Source organism: Tyto alba, unplaced genomic scaffold, assembly GCF_018691265.1.
Source record: "Tyto alba isolate M040663 unplaced genomic scaffold, T.alba_DEE_v4.0 Super-Scaffold_40, whole genome shotgun sequence".
NCBI classification, from domain to species: Eukaryota; Metazoa; Chordata; class Aves; order Strigiformes; family Tytonidae; genus Tyto; species Tyto alba.
The window spans coordinates 22874889-22897066 of NW_024881316.1; the positions used below are offsets into that span (position 1 = coordinate 22874889).

Sequence of the window (22178 nt, forward strand, 5' to 3'; positions counted from 1 at the left end):
TTTTAAATCTAGCTCTAAGGCCTTTGAGGGAAGATGTAGTCACTGTTTTTACTTTGTTTGTGAGATTTTGCTTTTTCCCCAGGTTTTCTTAACATCACTTCCACTGTTCACCTGAATAAAAGGCTAGAGATTATTCTTGTGTTTTTCATTTTAAGTTTCCAGATCTTTGAATTTTTGTTTTATGATGATCTTAAAGGTCTTTTCCAATGTAAATTATTCTGATTCTATGATTCTACATCACAAACTTAAATCCTACAGACTTCTGCTTCCTCCAGACTCGGGTCTCGGACTCATCTGTTCTAAACTTTCTATCTTAAAATGGGAATCACTGTTTTAAGCTTTTGACGGCCTTGTTCACCACAGAAGATCTTAAATTAAATTTGCAATGAAAAAGACAAGCATCCTATTTTTGGTTGTAAACACAAACTCTACAGGGTAGAATGTTTCCAGGATAAATGATTCTTAATAATAAGCTCTTAGCACAAGAAGTTATAATTTAAGTTTTTAGAAAGCAACTGTGTAACAAAAGAAATTGGATTTGATGTCTTATTAACCTGGAAAGTAGTACTTTGAAGCTGATTTGAATCCAGTGGCTAGAACAGTGCAGGAGAGACACCAACAGGAATTATACTTTATTTTTTTACTGGGGACACTGGTCATCTGTAGCATAGCTAACTTCTGGATTGATGTTTCTATTGGAACATGCCTTAAAGCAACGGCTTTTTAATTTGAATATCTCCTTCTGTTTATTCTAATTTACATATTTAGAATCTAGCATAATTTTGTTTCTTATCTTGTTCTATTTTATGTGATGGTGATGAAGATTATATACAAGAAGTATCTTTCCAGTTCACTAATATTGATCAGCAAAATTATTATTTGCAGTTTTTATTTTTAAATGGCTCCCTAAGGTGCTTATGACTAAAGAGAAGAGTTCAAAGTGCTCTTTGAAGAAGAAAGGAAATCATTATAACAGCAAAATGTAAAGAAGAATAAATTTAAGATATTCTACAGTTTGAGAATGATCCTCTCTCATGAGGATGGCTGACTTCCTTGAAGAGTCTGTGGTCATTGCAGGGTAATACATAATTAGTGGTTTCCTTTTCCTCTTCTACTCCTTGATTCTTTCTTCTCTTCTGCCCTGGCATGGGTTGTCCATGGGCTGCAGTCCACTCAGGTATACCTGCTCCAGCACAGAGCACCTCCTTCCAAGAGTGAGTCTCCAGCCATGTTTCCTCTGAGAATTAAAATGTTTGAAGGCTTTCTTTAGTTTACTTTTTTTGTTATTGTCCTGGTTGGGGCTGGCCTAGAGTTCCCGTTGGTTCGGCAGCAGGAGGAGCTGCAGCACCCTGAGACCCCAGGGGCTCCCCGGGTCCCAGTGCCCTCACCTGTATGCGGGGGCGGGGGGAGCACAGCTGGAGGGCTGGGCCCCGATTGGCCGATAGTCCATGTCAGTGACATTGTGCTCACTATATAAAGGCAGGAGTGGGCTGGGAGGGGCTGCCACTGCTGGGAGTGTGGCTGTGGGGCCATTGTGTTTGGGATTGCCAGCTGGGAGCAGGTGGGGGTTGGTTGGTTGGTGGGTGGTGAGCGGTGAGCAGCTGTATTGTACATTACCTGTTGGTACTGCTGTCAGTGTGTTATTCTGTTACTGTTATTAAACTGTTTTTATCTCAACCTGCAAGTCTCCCTTTTCCCCTCTGATTCCCTCCCCATTCCCCAGTGGGGGGGAGGGTGGGTGAGCGACTGCGGGGTGTTTAGCTGCTGACCAGGCTCAAACCACAACAGTTATTGACCTACCTGACAACTGAACAATTAATATGATCTTTACTTCCTTTTCTTGACTATCATATCTCTTGCTTAAGGAAACTGTTTTTTAAAAAATACATTTATTCACTATGGTGCCTGTATTATCCAAGTAGTCCATGTTGTTTTAAATCTACTTCACTGTAATGCGACAAGACTGAAAAATCAAATGGTCATGATGCCTTTGAACTTGACAGAAAGAAATGTGATTATTGGATATTAGTAAGTATGAGGTGGTAAATTATTTTTTGCAAATACTTAGCAAATTTCTTTCAAGGTTTTTCTAACTTTCATGCATACATGTCTAGTAGCCATTCTTAAGAAAGACCAGCTTTCAGTCATAAGTTTTCACAGAATGCTCTTAATTTCAAGGGAAATCTTTCACTTTTCTGAAAGGAAAATTTGATGCAAATCTTATTTTTATTGTAAAAATGTATTGTGACTAAATAATACAAGTATAATTTTATGTCAACCTCTGGTAAATTTTAAAGAAGTTCCAGCTTTTCATTGTATGATCCCTTGATTTTCTTTGTGTTGCTTTTTTACTTTTATGCCAGCATCCACCAGGAATGTTTGGACATACATCAAAAGACCTATAAACTCTCTTGATAGTATTTTCTAAGTAGAAAAGTGTAGGAGTACAAAAGGTGTTAATCTAAAGTACACACAGAGAAAAATCTAAAGAAACAAAAAACTCCTCAAAATTAAATAATATTTTAATGGAAATGGAAAAAAAATATTAGGAAATAAATTGTACTTTTGGAAATACTAACCAAAAAATGTGTTAAGTTAGGAAACAAGCTGAGAGTTCTACACAGGTGGTTTCTGAGGGGAAAACATTTGAATTTCCTGGTCACAATTAATAGGACTACCCTCTGAAATTTAATGTTAAATTGTATATGTAACTAAGTGTTTAGAGCAAGGAAATATCAGATGTTTATACATTAGTGCTCCTGTCTTTATCCTGGTTGTAGTCATCCTGTAATGGAAGAGAATACATGATGTGAGATTAATTTAAAAGATAAAATACAGATAAAAAGTGATAGTAATCACAGTATTGGCAGAGAACTCCTCAGTATCCTTCCCTTTGGATTAAACAATTAAAAAAAAAAATGCAATGATTTTCAAATACCAGGTATACTTAGGTAAATCATAATCTTCTCACAAACAGAAAAGTTATTTTTTCCTTCAAATAATTACCGTAAGATACTCTGCCAGCTCTCAGACACACTGATAGGCATCACTAAGTACACAAACATTTTTGATCATCTTTCAATCTTACTCATTTTTTTGTTGTGCCATTATTATAAATGTGTGATGAAAGAACATTAAATGAGGGTCTGAAGGGCAGCCTACACTTTTTATGCATTAGTGAAATCAAATGAGTGTTTTGACAGAGGAAAAGAATTAGATGTCTGTTGAGTTAACTTAAAACTGTTCAAAACCTAAAAAATAAGTGTGAAAATTCATCAAGTGTTATAAGAAAAGGGGAAAGTTATATGAGAATAGACTGTAATGAACAAAGCCACGCCCTTAAGCTCATCAAGATAGCAATGTATTTCAGTGCAATTTTAAAACATACTTTTAAAACAGTAAGTTGCATTTTCTAAGGAGATATTACCTCTTTTAATCATGGACCTTAAAGTGTTTGAGTTGGTGAAGCTGTTTGAGAAGATATTCATAAAAGGTTTATTAAACAACCTTTCCAATAGCATCAATATCTAGTCTGCTCCTAAAGATGATGTGAGCAAGAAATGACTCATACCATTTAGGAAGGTGGTGATGTGATCCAAATAATTCTGAGGGGTTTTTTTCATTGCTTTGACACAGATTTTCACTTTTATTTGAGCATGTTAGTTACATTAACACTTCTAAATTCTGTTTTCTGCATCTGTATAACAGGGATAGTGATAATTAGTTATATCACAGGTTTGCTTGAAAGTTTAATTCTTTAATACATTAAACAGAATCAGTATAATTATTTATATTATTAATACAATAGTTTTTGTTATAAGTAATGGCAACTAACGTATAACTTATCTTTTAATTTCTGAATTAATACCTACAGTTACATTTCCCAGATTTAAAAATTTTTAAAATTCCCACTTATTTGTTTTTCCGATTTTGATGCCACTGAAGTCCATGAGAGTTTTCCCACTGTTTTAAGGATGAACCACACTTAGCTCAGTGGATAACTTGTTGTTCACATGCTGTAACTATAAAAATATACAGACCAAAAAGTCAATGATGTTTCTCCCACATGGACAGAACAATCCAGGAGACAGATTAGTCATGTGGAAAAATATTTTTCTCTTTTACTTGGCATTTCTGTGATCAATGAAAATTTCTCTGAAAATCAGAGAGGCTTATTCAGGAAACAGAAATATGCAGTGGGTTTTCCTTTTGCTTTCTCATTAAAAAGTAAAGCAAAAACAAAATATGAAGTATTTCTTCTCTTTCGGAAATTAGCATTCCAAAATACAATTAGAAGACCATCTGTAAACAAACAAAGACTTTAAAGAGATATTATGTACTTAAACACCAACATTTGCAACTTAGATTCAAAGGTATTTTGATGATGGAAATCAAGAGCTTTAAAAGATTGTTATTTCCAATTTTTTTCTATGTTAAAATACTGTGGTTGGCATCCCAACTGCATTGTTAAAGGAACTTTAGATGCCATGCTTGAATTTTGCTCAGTTATGAGTAAATAGGTGTAAGTATATATTTATGAAGTGCATTGGGGATAATTATGATTTACAGCCCTGATTCATCATCTGCAGCTAGAAAAGTAAGAAATAAAGAGGAGCTATATCTTTCTTATAAAATGCCGATGGAAGAGAACAGGAAATTTTACCTCAGTGTTCTATTTCTGCTCAAAGGATGTTAGCATGTTGTAAAATAACTAAATATGACTCAGAGTAATCACTGGACCATGGATTGCAATCTAAAACTTTCTTCTCCAAGAATATATCCCAAAACCAAATTTGGATATTCATGCTTTCTTTGGCAACCTCTCTTTCCTGAATTAATCTTTAAAATTGGAATAAAATCAGCTAGGTAAGAGTGCCAATGTCACAGAATAGCTTAAAGCCTAGTTGTTGCAATAGCCATTCTCATTAGAAATATAGCTTCAGGCTGAAATAGGTATTGAACTGGTTTTGGCACTTCACTGGAGTGTTGTGGTATTGTGCTCTTTTGGAAAGAAATAATTGGTATCAGCTGTGTTTTGTGGGCAAACTGATCACAGATGTGTGTATTAGATATACTTGGGGCATGCCAACTGGCTCAAAACCTTCCTGAATGATAAGCAGAGAACTTCTATTTAGTGGATACTAATTAGGCATTAGTAGTATACAGTTGTTGAGCTGTTCAGTTCTGCCAAGATTGAAGCAGCTACAAGCCTGCCCAGAAGAAAAGTTTTACAAATAGAAATCTCAGAATCTTAGATGCTTCAAGACATCAGACATAATGGTAATTAGCCTCAGTTTTGGAGGATCAGTGCTTAAGACAGCTCCTAGCTCAAAATACTAATATAGCTATGCCCTTCATCTCCAAGTAAATCTCACAATTCAGGTTCTGTTGGGCTGCCTGGGCACAGGCTCTGATGTCCTTTGAGTACCCTACAGCCTTCAAGACATTCACAAAGAACCAACAGTGTCACATAGGACTTAGGAGAGACCTCTGCCCTGCTAGAATAGGAGGCAAAAGACAGGATATGTTAGGATGTCTAAAATGACAGTAGATAACTATGTGCAGCTGCTGCATTGAGCTCTCAATGTCTGCCTTATGGTCAGATGTGAAGCACCTAGTTTTCACACAGGCACCAAAATGAGTTAGTCTTAAACTAGACAACTCCACTAAATGATGCTTTTGACCTCCAGCAGGTATGGATGAAGAAGACCTCTTTCAAAGGAGAAAATTTTGTTGCTTATCCAAATGGACTTCAATTTAAATTTTTTCATACCAATTTTTTTCTTGAGTAAACCTATCCATACTGGCAAGTCACTTTTATGTTGTCCATTACATTCAGCTTCTCCACATCTGGAAATAAAATAACCCTTTGGATCCTCAGACACTACAGATAGCAAAATAGAAGAATGTTGCTTTTAATTTCTACAAGGAATATTTTCAATTATATCTGACTGCTCTGATATTCACTCTGGTTCTGACTGCAAACATATTCATCAATCTGCCTCAAGGTCAGAACTGAGATACAGCTTCAATTGGCAAGATGGCTACACTTTAAAAGCTGAATGCTGGCTTTTAATCACCAGTGATGCAACTCTTAATGTTTATTTGAATACTAATAATTTAGTATTATATCAGCGATGCTTGCAATTAAGTGCTGTAAATGTCCTTCCTACATTTTATAATTCTGAACCAGGTTCTAGGCTTCCCAGATGTTCAGGGTGATGCTCAGGAGTTTATTGATCACACTTCACTGACACATCTCCCAAGATTTTACCAAGGGAATAAATACTGCTAATCCAAATGTCTTAGTTCCTATTTAATATTAATGTTAAACAGACAAGTCAATAGTCAGTACACCAGACTGAAATCTATGTTTTTGACTGGCTACTGGTATTTATAGAAATATGGAAATCAGGAGGGGAGCTTATTTTTTTTTATATTTTTAGAGGGATATGTTGTGAGAAATCAACATCAGAGTTAAGTCAGCTTCTTTTGCTTCTTAGATACATTAACAGAGATTCTGGTAGAGATGATGGCTTTGTTTTAAGACAGTGAACTTCTAGCAGTCGTTTTGATAATCTACTCCAGCCTCTTGCAAGTGTAGTTATTGGACTCAGCATGATGAGACTCAGAGGTGTCAAATATTTTCATGAGCCTGACTTGAATATTTCTTATGATAAAATTTGACTACAGAGAATCACTGGTGACAAAGAGAGTCAGCTTCCTTTCAATCCATATCCCCTTAAGTGAGGAATTTGTTGCAGTCAGCAAGTATATTTTTATGTATTTATTTCTGTCAGTGTTTTAGTATCTTCACTATTTAAATTGAGTTTTACTAATTTATGCAACAGACAGCTTATTAAGCTAAAAAAAAAAAAAAGTAGAGTTAATTAAAGGAAACTTTTTATTTTAAGTAACATTTGATGCTTTATGTAATCACATATACTTTATTTACACTAGACTAATCCTACTCTTGGGTAGGAAAACAAAAACAAAAACCTTCTGTCCCATGTATTTTTTTGTTTTAAAACCCAACTGAATACGGTAATGAAGCACTGTATAAAGTGCTGACACGGCCTCTGTGAATCATTGAGATTTTTTTTACATGGATTCCTGAGTCATTGACCATTACAATCATAGCTAAATCAATGTCTTTATTTTCTCCAGTGCCTTAACAGAACAAGGACGTGCGGATGAGGAGATAATACTGCCATTGTGGAATAGTGGTCTACCAGCTGAATAGTTAGTGATGAAACATTACCAGCATGAAAAATCCCTTTTTAGAAAACTTTGAGACTTTGAAGAATAGTGACATATCTTCAGTCATTAGAGCTTGTAAGATGAGACTAACCTTCTGCTCATTTTTTAAATATTCAGGTGGAATCTAAGAGTTAGTTGGCCTCTTCTCTGAACTGATAGTGAAAAAATGTATCCTCATGCTTCTCCTTTTCTACTTGAATAAATGACTACTTTTCCTCTTTGACTTTGTTATTTTTCTATGAACACAGCAACAGCATCCTTCAGAACTTCCAAAAGTGGCATAGTGGCTTTTTGAACTTACTGCCTAAAGCCTGATATAAATTTCAAAGAATTCAATTTAAAAATTCCTTTTAACATTCTTGCCCTTTAAAACAAAGAAGATCTGAGACATGAGTAGATTTTTACCTTATCCAGGGCAAGGTATTGTCATGCCATAAAAAAGATAAAGGTGGGTGTGTAAAGTGCTGAAACTATGTTTAAAAGAAAACTGTAATTAACAAATTATATCTTTTCATTTCACTACCCTACTTTCTTCTCTTGAAGTAGAATTGATTAAGATATATTGCAATCTGTATTTCATATCATAAAAATACCTCTGTTAAAAAATAAAAGAAACAAAAAAAACCTGAAAGTTGCCTCCATAAAGGACAAAGGTTAAAGGTTAACAAAGCTTAAAGCTAAGAGTCTTTCAGAGTATACAAGGAAATACAGGATATGACCAGAGTGGTAGGTCATAATGGAAAGCTTCTTTTTATAAAAGTCTTGGGTTTTTTCTAGAAACCTGGAGAGATAACAGAAATGTTTTGTGTAGTAATTGCTTTCTTAAGTTTCTTCTCATTTGTGTATAATTTTATGTGTTGCAGGGCAGGGATGGGATGACATATAGTTCTCCCTAGAAGACTAATGCAAATTGACTTGGCATGCAAGATTTAAAATTTAAGCTATGAAGAACTAAAATCACACAGAATTATTTTCAGTGCCAGATATGGAGCTAAAAGGGTGCTGAGCTTAGCGAGAAATTCTAAGGAATGACAGCAAAATTTATTCATTCAAAAAACCAGCAACAATACAAGATTTCAAGTACATCAGTCAGATGTTCCCCGCAATCTATATTATGCTTCCACTTCTATGGCCAGAGAATAATCTCTTCAAACAATTTTTTTCTTTTAGAATGTAGTCAGCCTGTCACATTTGACACTATTTATCTAATGTTGTTGTTAAAAAGAGGAACTAGAAATTACTTCTCACCAGGAATTTAAGTTATATTGAACATAACTTTATGCCTTACATCCTTTTCAGTAAGCCTCAATAGTGTGTACAGTCATACAATGTAACTGAATGAAAGGAATGCAAATATTAGTTGATCAAGAGCAAGATAGACACCCATGTGTGTATATGTGTATGTATATGAATTTATATGTATATATTCCTTATTGTATTAATATATGGTATACAATAGAATAACCTGTTTCTTACAAAAACTGAGATTTCTACAGTGCAGAGCATTTTTATAACTATCAGATGTTATGATTGCAGTGGTCATCTAGAAACTTTGATCTTGGTTTACAGGAGCTCATCAGAATCTAGAATGGCACCTTTTCCAAAACATTGGTGAGTGTAAAGTAGAACAATGAAGCTGGTATGATTCTGCTTTCTATGAATCAGTGCAAGTTAAAAAGCTCCTATATTCTTATTTTTTTGTTGGTAAATATAGTAAAATAAATAATTGAACACAAATGGAGATATATTAGTAAAAATTAAATTGCAAGAGATGGACTAAAAGAAACTTTGAGATTCTCCAGGTCCATTTTCAATTACAGTGTTAGAAACCAACAGCAGACTGCACAGCAGCTGGAGCAGTCATGACCCAGGATGGTCTGTACTACTTTGGAAATCCAGCCCTAGACATGGTTGAGAAGGTTGTTGAACTCTGCTTTTGATGTCTCCATTGCAGTGTTTAGAGTAAAAGAGGTATTACTGGATATAAACTACTACTTCTGTATGGCAAATGAAAATCAGTATTAGGATTAACTGGACTGTTTGTCAGTCCATCAATATTTTTAATCATTTTTTTTTCTTCATTTGTTGACAAGCTGGGTCAAGAAAGGTCAGAATCACTATTCTGAGATGAATAGTCTCACAATGAAAAGGCTGTTGGCCTTTCTCAACTTTTCTTATACTTTTTATTCCTTGGTGAACATTAGAAGAATTAGCATGGAGATACTACTTAGTGTTTTCAGTGTGTCGACTTTACCTGATTCTTTATCTTTAATGCACTTAATTCAGTTAATGTATCAAATATCCAGTCCATTTTCTGAGTTTTCAACTATGAACAATAGCCAGCAGGTTAAAACTAAGCTAGACAAAAGCAATTACAGCTGCGTGGCGGAAGAAGTGGAGCATTCACTAGGGGAAACTGTTTTTCCTGTTCCTCCTTCCTTCTTGTGTCTTGCTACAATCTGGGATCACAACACACCCCTGTTTGCAGCACAAGTCAGACTGCACCAGAATGTAGGAATATGCCATACATAATAACAGGATTTTCATTCTCTATTTAATATGGATTTTGTTACTGTGATCCACATCTGCATCACTTTGATCAACTTAAAAAAATTCTGCAAATTCAATCTGGTGCGCAGCACAAAGGCTTGCTGAGTAAGCTAAGTGTCTTGCTATGAAAGCCATATTCTGATGTCTGTAAGGAATTCCTGTGACTTCCTAGTGGAATTTAATGTGATTAAATTCCATCAGACTTGGAGGATTTAATTCAGGCAGGTCAACTATCACCACCTGAGAGCCATTGGTGTTAGAAGACTTTCACTTTATGGAGCTAGTCATAGTATTTGACACTCTTGATCCAGTACAGTCACAGATAAGTGGACATCTTTTCTGGCACATCTGTTTGCTGGACCCAAGGAAGAGGAAGGCATTTGTAGATGCAGGGATCTGTGTAAGGTTTTTATGAAGAATTGGGGGTTCTGGCTTGTTACTGTGCTATCTGCTGATCAGTATATCTGTCTCTGTCAGGGCTGCATTTGATTTTGAATCTTTAAATTTTAATTATTTTTAAAAGATAATGGAACAGTATAACACAGACATTGGAGAACACTGACAATGCTGGAACAGTAAGATATATTTAGTCATATGGGATAAAGTTAGCAGAGGTGCCTGACACAAAGATTATTAGTCTGTCAGACAGTCTCCCAAGAGAAATGGTGGAATCCCTACTACTGGCAATATTTAGAATTTGATTAGAGAAAGCCCTAGAAAATGTGCTGAAAGGAGCAATCATATTTGACAGGAGCTGCTAATATATGATCTTTTCCATCCCTAATTTCTCTAATTGCATGCTCAAATTTGAGGGAATAACAATTTAAGCACTACCTCTAAGTATCCCAGTATCAACCATGTTTTACTGGTTTGCTCATTATTATTTTCACAAATGAGAAGTCCCATCACATTCTACATGTTTCCTTTTAATTATACCTGGCCTTTCTGCAATAATTCCCATACAAGATTGTGCTAGTTAAGTTAATTCTTCTTACATATCTTCTAAAACCAAAAAGTAAACTCTGCATTACCTTTACTCCTTGCATTCTATACATCACGCTAATCTGTATTTCCTAGTCTGAAAATGTGTTAGAAAATTAAATATTACAGTTAAGAAGATGCTGAGTAGACACTTTCTTTTTTATTCCAGTACAGTACACAGGACCAAGAAGAATTTCCAGCAATATTTTTGCTCAGAAGTGATTAGCAGCAGTGCAAACACTGCTGCATTCATGTAAGCATCACTTGTATAATAAGTTTAGTCATAAGCAGAAAAAAAACAGTTCATCTCTTTTGCAACTGATACTAACTTAACATTTAGTTTCCCTAGTATTAGGTTAATTTTCATAACTTTTAAAATCTACCTATATTTTTCACAGTAAGAGTCATTATGTCAACTCTTCAAAATTTAAGTTGGGAAAAAAAAAAAAAGTTTGATCAATTCAAATATATGAATTGATGAGACACTACTCAGGTTGAAGCCAAAGGTATCATGGAATTGGTGAAATACTAACCTTAAAACAATGCCAAATAAGGATTACCATTGTTATGTCTTCTATATACTGCTTTATGGTCTTTTATGAGGTAAGAAAAATAAATGTAAGAGTTAAAATGTTAATGTAAAGAATCAAAAATTATGCAAAACGTATAAATTACATAAACAAGACAATTTAAAATTCATTGTCGAAATTTATGTTCAGAAATACATTTCTATGAAATTAGATTCTAGGAAATATATGATGAACTATCTTTGTAACAATATAGGACATCTGGAATTTGATTCGGCAAGAGATGTAATTTATGTAAAAGGTGTGGGGTGTCTGGCGAAGATCAGAATATAAAGATTCCAACATTAAGAATGCCTGAACTGTCATTCAAGCCTGCTTCAGGATTAATAAATAAATACCTCTTTATTTGTCCTGTGTTTTGAGCATTTTGAACAATTCTGTCTCTAATTCCACTGTGAAGTTTTGTTACTGTTATTTATTACTAATTCATGGAATCCTTAATGGTTAAATATATTTAAATAGAGGATAAAAATGGATCGAAAACAATGGGATTGTACATAGAATTAATTTATGTATTTTATTTTCTTTTCTAGACATAGAAAATATAAGGCTAGTTTTGTGGAGCTTTTTGGTTTTAATGCTGCAGTAAAATTGGACAGGTCTCCTAGCTGTCAATCATGATGATTCCTACAAGTCTTTTCCTGAGGAAATTCTGTAAATTCAGAGACATGGGCAGTTTATAGAATTTGAGGATATATTTACTAGAGCACATTATCTTGCATTTGGCCACGTTGTATTTAATCTGCCTACTTCCAGTATTAATAATACATCAGAGTGAAATTTGATTTAAAATTAAATGCAATTTAGGGTCCTGTAAAACACCTATCAAAGCTATCCTGCTCATTGCTAGTACCTCAGCATTTACTTGCACATTTACAATCTCCAAGATGTACAATCCTGTGGTCTGGTTTTCAAGGGTTTGAGGATAAAAAAGAGAATTCCTTGAAATTCCCAACAATTCAGAACCTGGAAATTTTACTTCCTGGATTATTATAAAGCTTACTTAAGGTTGAAATGGTTTACTTTTAGCAAGTCAAACTACTGTGAAATGTTTTAAACCATCAGTAAGTTGCTAAACACAGGCAGAAGAGTTGTCAGTCCTCAGTAGATACTTGTAACGATTTGTGTATCTACAATACAAGAAACCTTACCATGGACAAATTTTATGTCAGCTCCATCTATCGATTATACAGCTGAGGGAGCATCAGGATGCACAAGAAGGTCACCATCTGCTTTGCTTGAAATTTTGGAAGGCGAAATACTAGATATGATAAAGAGATTAAAACCAATACTGGGTATATTACAGCCCATCCTCCCTTGGCAGCTGAAGGCTGCTTTCTACTCTATTCATTTCAGTTCACGGGAAAAATAAATGTTTCATTTAAATGCCATTTCTGTGATATATTGTCACAAGTGCAACTTGCTACTGTAATATATTATCACTCAAGTACTATGTAAAGCAGTACAAGTCATCAGTAATGTCCTGGTTTCAGCTGGGATACAGTTCATCTTCCTCCTAGTAGCTGGCACAGTGCTGTGTTTTAGATTTAGGATGAGAATAATGTTGATAACACACTGATGTTTTAGTTGTTGCTGAGCAGTGATTACAGTAAGTCAAGGGCTTCTCAGCTTCTCACGCTGCCCTGCCAGTGAGGACGTTGGGGAGGGGACACAGCCAGGAGAGCTGACCCAAACTGGCCAAAGGGATATTCCATACCATATGATATCATGCTCAGCATATAAACTGGGGGGAAAGCTGGCTGGGGGGCTGCTGCTTGGCAACAAGCTGGGCATTGGTCAGTTGGTGGTGAGCAGTTGTTTTACATTTGTATCACTTGTTTTTCTTGGGTTTTATTTCTCTCTTTTTGCTATTTTCCTTTTCATTAAAATTTATTAGTATTATTATCTTATTCTATTTTGGTTTATATAAATTATTAAGCAGTTCTTATCAAAACCCATGAGTTTTCTCACTTCTACTCTTCCGATTCTCTCCCCCCATCCCACTGGGTGGGATGAGCAAGTGGCTGTGTGATGCTTAGTTCCCAACAGGGGTTAAATCATGACAAGTAAAAATAACAAAAAATCCTTTCTTCAAGGATCTCAGAATCATAGACAAGTGCAAAAATGCAATTTATTGAAGATACACAAAGAAGATACCTTGGATTATTTTTCATCTCTACTTGCTGCTTACTACTAAGTTAGGTCATTCTATTGATATTGGAAGCAAGAGACGCTTCTGTGAGACATTCCTGTGCAATAAGAACTGAGTAAAGTATTGACACTGAGGTTAGTATGCTATTCCATAATAAGAGGCAATATGAAAAAAAAAAAAAGGGAGAAAAAAAAAAAAAAAAAACAAAAAACAAAAAAACAAACAGAAATAAAGTGGGAGAGGAAATGGTTTCAGTATTGACAGCATCAAAGTCAGGGGACAGGGAAAGTACAACAAGTTAAATGGATGTAAACAGCAGCTGATTACATGGAGCTTTGACACATGAATTAGAAGTTCTAATGTGACTCCATGAGCATAGGACGGCTAACAGAAGGATTTGAAGAAATAAAGATGTTAGTCAGATGAATGTTGTAGTATAATAATTGTGGCAGCAAATTATGCTGTAGGCTACAGTCTTGCAAATATTGAAGGAATAAGAAAAGTCTCATTTCTATTAGATTTTCTTTTACATTTTTATTCCGTTCTGATTTTCAGTACACCAAAAATGTATTTTAAGTGTTATTCATTCATTTTGCATTTAGTTGAAAAATTATAGAAAAGATAGAAAAAAAAAAAAAAACAAACACCACAAACCTACATTTAGGAGAGTACACAGCGGTTTCTTGAAGTATATGAGATCTGTTTTACTGTGACTGCTTTGACACTGCATAGCTATTTGCTTTTGTGGCCCCTGCTCTATCTTTATCTTACGTACAATCAATTTTAGAACTTCTGGATAATATACTTTTTTAATTTGACTTACTCTTATTGCCCTGATTGTTCAACATGAGGTTTATTTAAAGCAATTAAATATGAGGACATGAATAGCTCACTCATATCCTCTGCTTTAACTTTGCAAAATCTCCATAACTAATTATATTGAAATTTCTATTATATTTCCACGACTATGTGAAAAATGTTCACCTCTATGTTTTACCATTCAGTTATAAAGGTGTTTCTGGTATGTGAAGAATAAGACTGATTTTAGTAAGAGGTTGAAGGTATTGAGATTACTTCACTGCCTCTGGAAAACATGTCTGCTCTTGGTTGTCCAAGCACTGTAGACTCCAGTTCGTATATTGCATTTATGAAGTCCATAGCATAGAGCTCTGATTTTTCAACTGATTAATATTTCCATCTTAATTTCAGCATTATTTTTATTATTATTACTACTATTTATCATTTTGGTGAGTATAGTACCACTTTGAGTTCATCTTCAAAACACTTGGTAGATCTCACTAGTGCAGAGGATATAAATCATCTTCGACAAACTGATACCTAGTATCTCTTTTTTTCTGAGTCTGGAGTTGCAGCTGAAGAATCCAAAGCCAACTGTGATGGCAGGCATATGTACTTATGGAATAGTTTAGTCATAATTTCAGTTTCTAAACATAAATTACAATTCTGGGAATCCTTACTCAGCAACAGACTAACTTCCCAGGTACTTCAGTGAGATTCATCTGTTCTAACTGCAGGTTCTCAACACTGAATAATCCAAATCTAAAGCAATTACAGTGTTCACCCCTGCTTGTAGTCAGTAGAGAGAAATTGCCATTTGTCTAAATTACATAAAATTAATATATTGATATGTGTTCTTCTACATCTACTCAGAGCTACCCCCACCTTAGAATGACTTGGGGACTGAGCACCAAATTCATGAGTGCAACTGTGATGGAAGGCAAGTCCTTCCCCTTACAGCACTCTAGAGAGGCTCAGCCAGCTCAGCACCACAAATTATTGTGAATATACAATGACAGCGCTATCTGCCGCTTTTCTAAAAGGATCAAGTAGAGAAGGAGGTGACAGTAATACAGGTCCAAATATCATAGCTGTGATCTGTTTCAACTTCGGTTAAAATTGCCATTTCTCTGTGACATGGTTTAGTTACCTTAAGTGCTCTTTACAGAAAAAATTTTAAGATTCATTAAGCCTAACAGACCGTATGACTAGTCAAGTGTGTGGGTCATACATTTGGAAGAAGAAGGCTTTCCAGACGTATTTCTCTATTTTCTCTCTAGTGTTTCATATACAGTAGAAGGAGTTGGATTTAAGATTTCACGTAGTTGTTAGCATTTCCTCAGTTGTAGGTGTGTAGTCAGTTGCATGCCAGACTAACCTGAGATCCCTGAAGAGAGTTCTGTCTGTTTGAGATGCTATTCTGACATGCCCACCCATCCCCATGGATCATTCACAGAATTCTGATTTCATTCTCGGTCTCAGGTCACTTCAAAATTAAGCTTAGCAGCACTGATTTTACAAGCTCAGCTTTCTCTGAGCAATAAATTTCTTCAAATGATGAACTAACTTACATACCTAAAGGTTAGTTAGCTAAATCTAACACATCCATCCCAGGCTCCCTTTATAGTCATTGGAAAAAAGTTCTCATTTAGAGAGCAATTCAACTTGTCCTCAAATAGGTGTCAAAAGAACGTGGGGTGAATTACCCTTTAAAAAGATTTTATTTCTACCCTGTAATTCTTATGGGAATCTACCACTGGGTTAGTGGTAGATGACTGGCTTTTAGCCTTCTAAGCTGAGGTGATAAGGATGTGTGAGAAAATACGGATATGGCCAAGTCACAATAGAAAACAGAGTGACACAGTATTTGTAGATTTATAGAAGCAAGAAGAAGAAAATAGTGGAAACTATGCAAAGGCCCCTTTACTGGGAGACAACTGGTTTTACTTAGAGTTACAACTGGAGGTGGATTTTTATTCCCTCACATTCTCTGAGGTACAATGCTAATTTTTGTACTTCTGGGTGCAGCTAATGAGAAGGGCTACCCTGGTTCTCTGTCTGAAGACATTTTTCTTGTTCACATGTTTGACAAGTACAGAGTTGCATAACTCAGTTTGACTTATTGTTGTTTGTGGTTTGTATTTTTTTTTAAAAAAAAGTCTAGGTATTTTTCAGTTTGCTACTTCAGAAAGAGTTGGTGTACTATAAAAATCTAATTAGTTTTGACTTCCTTACAATGTACTTTATCATATATTACCAGGACATATGTAAAATATTTTGAGTAGAGCAGTTTTTATTAGAATCATTTTCCTTCTTGTTTTCCCAGAGCTGAAACCTACCATTTTTCAGAGCATGCTGTGAAAACCCTATTTTCTAAGGTTATTCAGAGAAGTGGTGATTTAAACTTCGTGCATTTGAGTGTGGGCTGTTATTGTTTGAAATAGGGTTTTAGCATTAAGTAGGAAATTCATGTTTAAAGAGATTGGATTGCATTAGATTATGAAACCCTTGTTACTGATGATATTTATTATTTTCTTTGTAATTCTAATATTTGTTCCAACGTCTGAAACTTGGAGAGGATTTGAGTAAATCTAAATAAATAAAACAAATCTTTCTCAATGATATCTTGGGTGTTGAATCAAATTGATACTTAACTTTTTCTCAGGTAGTAGAATATAATCCTCTTTTCCAATTATGTCCCTGTTTTCTTCTATACCCTTTTCTCCCCTGACTATAATTTTCTTTATCAGTGGTCGAGTAGCACATATTTGCTCCTGAAGTGAGTGTTCCCAATGCTAATTTCGTGTGCTATTCTGAAATTCTTCTAAGAGTGTTTCCTATCTTCACTTTGTGGGGAAAGACTGGTAAATACTTAAATATGCTCATTTTCAAATTAGTCTTTTCTTTAATTGAGCTGTAAATTTTTCCTTTTTTTTTTTTTTGTTATTATTTGTTTAGTCTAAACTATACCAAAGCTCCTCAAAATCATCTGTAATTGTTTATAAATATTGTTAGCCCCACTGCAGCTCCAGTTGTGTATTTCTGTTCCTTTATCTCTGGTTCAGGATGTATCACTGTAAGGCCAGAGCAAATCCTCTTCATTGAAATACTCACTTTCCTTTTCCCTGACACAAAGTAAAGAGGCCTTTTTCTTATGTTTTGGAAAGATGTTTTATTAAGAAATACCTGAGATAAAGATACCCTGGCATAAAAACCTAGCCTAAAATTGGTTATCAGTTTGACTTTGAATGTTTCTCATAGTTCCCTTGTTTTAGATTTTTCAGTTCATTCCAGTAAGCTTTTTCTTCTGAATGGTGGTGGCAGCTACCATGGGGAAAAAGACTTCTCAGGCAGGAAAAGTCTTGCCAGGCAACCAAGCCCAGTCCCTTGGACAGCCTTGAGAATCAAACCTCATCAGCAACTTTTTGGAGTTCAAAGGAACATGTTTCCCTCAGGCCCTGTTTTTCCATGCCCTCATTAACCACTTCAAAGAACTCTGAAGATCCAGAGAAACACTTTCTTCCCCTTCACTGAAACTGGGTGGCTTGACCCTATCAGCTTTTCATACAAGTTTTCTAATATTCTGATGAGCATAGAGATAGATCCTCCAGTGGCAGACATTGATCTGATCAGGCCCAAAGTCACTTTATTGGAGATATTTCTCCTTGAAAAGCACAGACCTCAATTAAAAGGCATTACATACGGGATGGAAGGGCTAAGTGTTATACACATATATGTGAAGATTTCTGGTGGAATAAATGAAATCGTAGAAATTGTAGAAGAAAAAATATCATATTCAGAACACTGACAGCATGGATAATCAATCATTTTTCCTTCAATGAGGTGAGGATACAGCACTAGTAACTTAGATTCTCTAAGGTGACAGATCTGTTCCTATCAGCATACATATAGAGAATGTTTATCAATTTAACATGGTTTGTTTGTTTGTCTTTAATACAAAGACTAATAGACCTGGAGAGTGCATGAAGGAGTCTGACTCTGTTGCTGAGTAAAAGATTGTACTGCTTATGGAGAGTGCATCCTGGGTTCTGGTCTCTGGATTTATACAGAACTGCCTTGGGAGCACCATCCTCATCACACACAGAGTACAGAACATGTGAATTTGAATGTCCTAAAACTCATAGCTTCTGGAACTTAACAGGGTCTACATGGGAGCTGGATGTTTCATTTCTCAAAATATGCATGCAATAAATACTTTCAGACATTGAAGTTGTGGGTTCTGGGGAGCTGAAAGTTGAGGAAAAATGCATAGTGAGTTTGAGGCACTTCAAGGATGTGAAAGGAGCTATTTTGATTCTCAATTCTAGATGTCTAAAGGCTTCTTTGGGACATGGGTGTTTGGTTACGATAGACAGTTTTAAACTTTGAAAAAATGCTAGTGTGTACCTTACATAAATAGTTCACCTGTAGGATTAGAAAATCATTCTCATGCAGACTGATGCAAATAAGATAACATTATCCAGCAAATACTTTTTCTTTATTAAAGGTACCATGTGCTTTTTACTCTGTCTCTGTTTTCCAACCATTCCACTTGAACCATTTGTACTGTATTGATCTGCTCTGAGCCTTTAGGGAGGCTGTTAAAATCTGTAATGTGAACCCACAGAAATGTCAAATATTAACAAGTGTTCTCTGCCCTGCTGGTGCTGAACGTTGATCCGCCTCAGGCATCAAGAAACTGAGAGAGCTAATTTGTAATTGTTGCCTTTCCTGTTCTCTCATATGGTGGGCAAGCATGCTGAAATGTCTTTCCTCTAGCTATTCAACTTTATATAGAAACTTGGATCACCCTCATCTTCACAGTAGCAGGATCCCGCCCAGTAGCATGCTAATCGATGTGACTAACATCTGCCTCCTGTGGTTCATTGTTTCTCTCACCCTGTCCCCAGAAGCAAGAGAGTGTATTTAACTATACAGTGTTAAATATATCACTGTAGACTGCAGGGATATGTGTTTAACTGTACTTTTTGCTGTGAGTTTATACTAATGAAGGCCAGTCAAACTGGTGAAATTCCACCTGAAAGGAAAGACAATGAGGTTTCTGTGGACTTCAGATTCTGGGAGAGGCCATTCCCCAGTATGAAACAGGACTCTCCCTCCTTTCCAGAAAAGTTTTCCCATACTCCAAGCTGACGTGGGTTCCTGAGAAGTGGAGTCACCATCTGAAGTCCTGCCCTTCCTTCAGGCCATGCAGCACCTCAGGGGTGATGTTTCCCACCTGGAATTCACACTCACCCTCACTGCTGAGTAGAAGAACAGAAGGACAGCCTAATTTAAGATGCTTGACCAACAGAGACATAACTGAATGTTTCCTCCTTTGAATGTTTTCTTTAAATCAGGAGTACCAGTGAAGTCTAGTTCAATACCATTATGGAGTTTAATTAGCAGAAATAATGAAGTAGCAAACTAACACTGTACTTTTTGTGGTTGTGATAGTGTACCAGAGTGACTGTTTATAACTTTGTATAGCTTGTTGGAGAAGGAGAGAGGGGGTGGAAAAAAATTACTTTCTGCTGTAATTAATATTGAGTCAAAGATTTTTAACCCCCCTATTTCCTTTAGCACTTCACATAACCGGCAGATTTTCTTGTGACTACACAATGTTCAGTTTCTATCTAACTAAAAATATTGGCTCCCAAAATTCATAGAGGAAAAAGAAAAAAAAAAAGTGTTTCCATACAGCATTTCTTGCCTACTCTGTTGTCCTGTCATGAAAAGAGCATACCAAAAGTCATCCCCTGGATTATCTCTTTATTTATTTATCATCCAGTTCCTAAGCACTCTTTGTTTCAGAGGCAGCTATAATGGATCATAATTGCCTATGGCTCCCTCAGTAGAAGATTCAGGCATTAGATAAGCTGAACCACCTTCTGAAGTTACTTGTGTCTCTCTAGCTAAGGCAGACTGAGCATTTGTCTGAGCCTTTCAGATGGGACCTTTAAGTTAGATGGAAGGAACATATATTAAAGTGTTCATTAACTTGTCACAGGAAAGTATGCCTTTAAAAAGAATAGGATGTTCAATGAAGGAAAAGGTGCTTATTGTAAGTTATTTATAAACATCATAACCCTTTACTTCATTCACAAACATGCACAAATACTGTTTTTCATCAATTCTTTGGTTTTGAGGGTTTTTTTAAATAGACTAAATATTATGCTCTTATCGCAATAACATTCTTAATAACATTGTGCAGTCGATATATTTTTCCTGCCATTTGTTCATTTCACCTATAGGTATTTATGGAACTATTTATATAACAAATTGCTAGGAAATTATTGTTTTCATTATCATTCATCAGTATTCTACATAGATCCCACTGAAGCACTGTGGTTTGGACAATGCACCACAGTTTATCAATGAATAAACTGAGTTCTTAGATGAGTAACTGATTTATGTACCCTTGCAATGTACAAGTTGTTCTTCACGATTCATGGTTGTCATCAGTAGGCTGTGTGCTTTACATTATACTGGGCAAACATGGCATGTATATGTTGATGCAAGTTACTTTTACAGCTTGATAATATGCTTTGATTTATCACTCTTCTAAGCTGTGTTGTTCTATTTTTCCCTTAGGGATATGATGATGGATATGGGGGTGAATATGATGATCCAAGCTATGAGGCATATGATAACAGTTATGCCACACAAACACAAAGGTAAGCATTTGTACTTTTACCTTAATTTTTCAAATAACACTTTTTTTCCTCTTAGCTTTTCATATAGATTTCCTGTTTTATTTTCCACATTAAATTTTACAAAATTTCACAGTACTTTAAAAAGCTGTCAATAACTAATAAAGGTGGATTTTATATACAGAATTATTCAGATGAAGCAAAAATGCAAGCACCTATACTTTTAAAACTGCAAATTAAGTGTATTATTTTAAAAAAAAAGCAAGTGGTTACATCATTTTCCTATCTGATGTCCTTCTGAACCTGTTTGCGCATTTTTTTTTACTGTTACTAGTGCAAAGTTGTCAAAGGGTTCTCATACTTATGGTGTTATGGTGTTTACAGTGTTTTGGGCAAAACAAGGAAATAAAAAAAAAAAAAAGGTGCACTGATTGGCATCCAGCATCAAGGTAAATTATAGAAGAGAACTGCATGCCTGAAGTAAGGCTGAAACTATCTGTTTTCAGCCAGTTACTTTCTCAACAACTCTCAGAATTGATAAAAGCAACCAAATTTGGAAATTTATTTTATGTCCTTACTGTGTGAGATATGGGGAAAATTACATTCACATCTTTTATGATTTGTATCACTAAAACAAGGCAACAAAAATAATCGCTTTTTGTATACTCATACACCGCACATACTCATGTTAATTCGACAGTTGGTCCATGTTTATTACATAGGGGATGACATTTTTTTCACAGTTAAACTGACAGACAGAAGGGTTCTTCATCCAGTTATTCAGCAAATGCTCTTACAGGTTACTAAGCGTACTTGCAAGATTATGGAAAGGCAAATGAAATTTTAACAAGAAAAGACACAGATTTAAACTGAGTTAGTGTGATTCTCACTGGGTAAGAAATTCATGTATACATACAGAGTTCTGCACTCCAAAGACCAGAGGATCTTAAACTTGCTTTTTGTTGAACCATCATTTTTGTTGAATGTTTTGCTGGTGAAAATGCCTGTCAGAATTACATTTAGCTCCAGAACTGCTGTAGTGAGTGGCGCTTGAGCTGGTAAAAAATACTTTGTAAGTATTTTTATAACCAGTGAAGTATATTTAAAAGGATTTGTCACACCTAAATGTGAACCCCATCAAGTATACTTTAACAACACTTCTAAGTAATTATACATTACTAGCTGCACCCATCATGT

At 35.3% G+C, this 22178-nt stretch overlaps 1 protein-coding gene across 4 annotated transcripts in view; it reads left to right on the forward strand.

The window, feature by feature from the left end:
- Window positions 1-22178, forward strand: part of KHDRBS2 (KH RNA binding domain containing, signal transduction associated 2) — a 427487-nt gene that overhangs the window by 370273 nt on the left and 35036 nt on the right. For all 4 annotated transcript variants that reach the window (XM_042803483.1, XM_042803482.1, XM_042803485.1 and 1 more), the window contains exon 7: window positions 20923-21005. In XM_042803483.1, the coding sequence (XP_042659417.1) occupies window positions 20923-21005 (83 nt within the window). The remainder of the gene's footprint in view (window positions 1-20922; window positions 21006-22178) is intronic.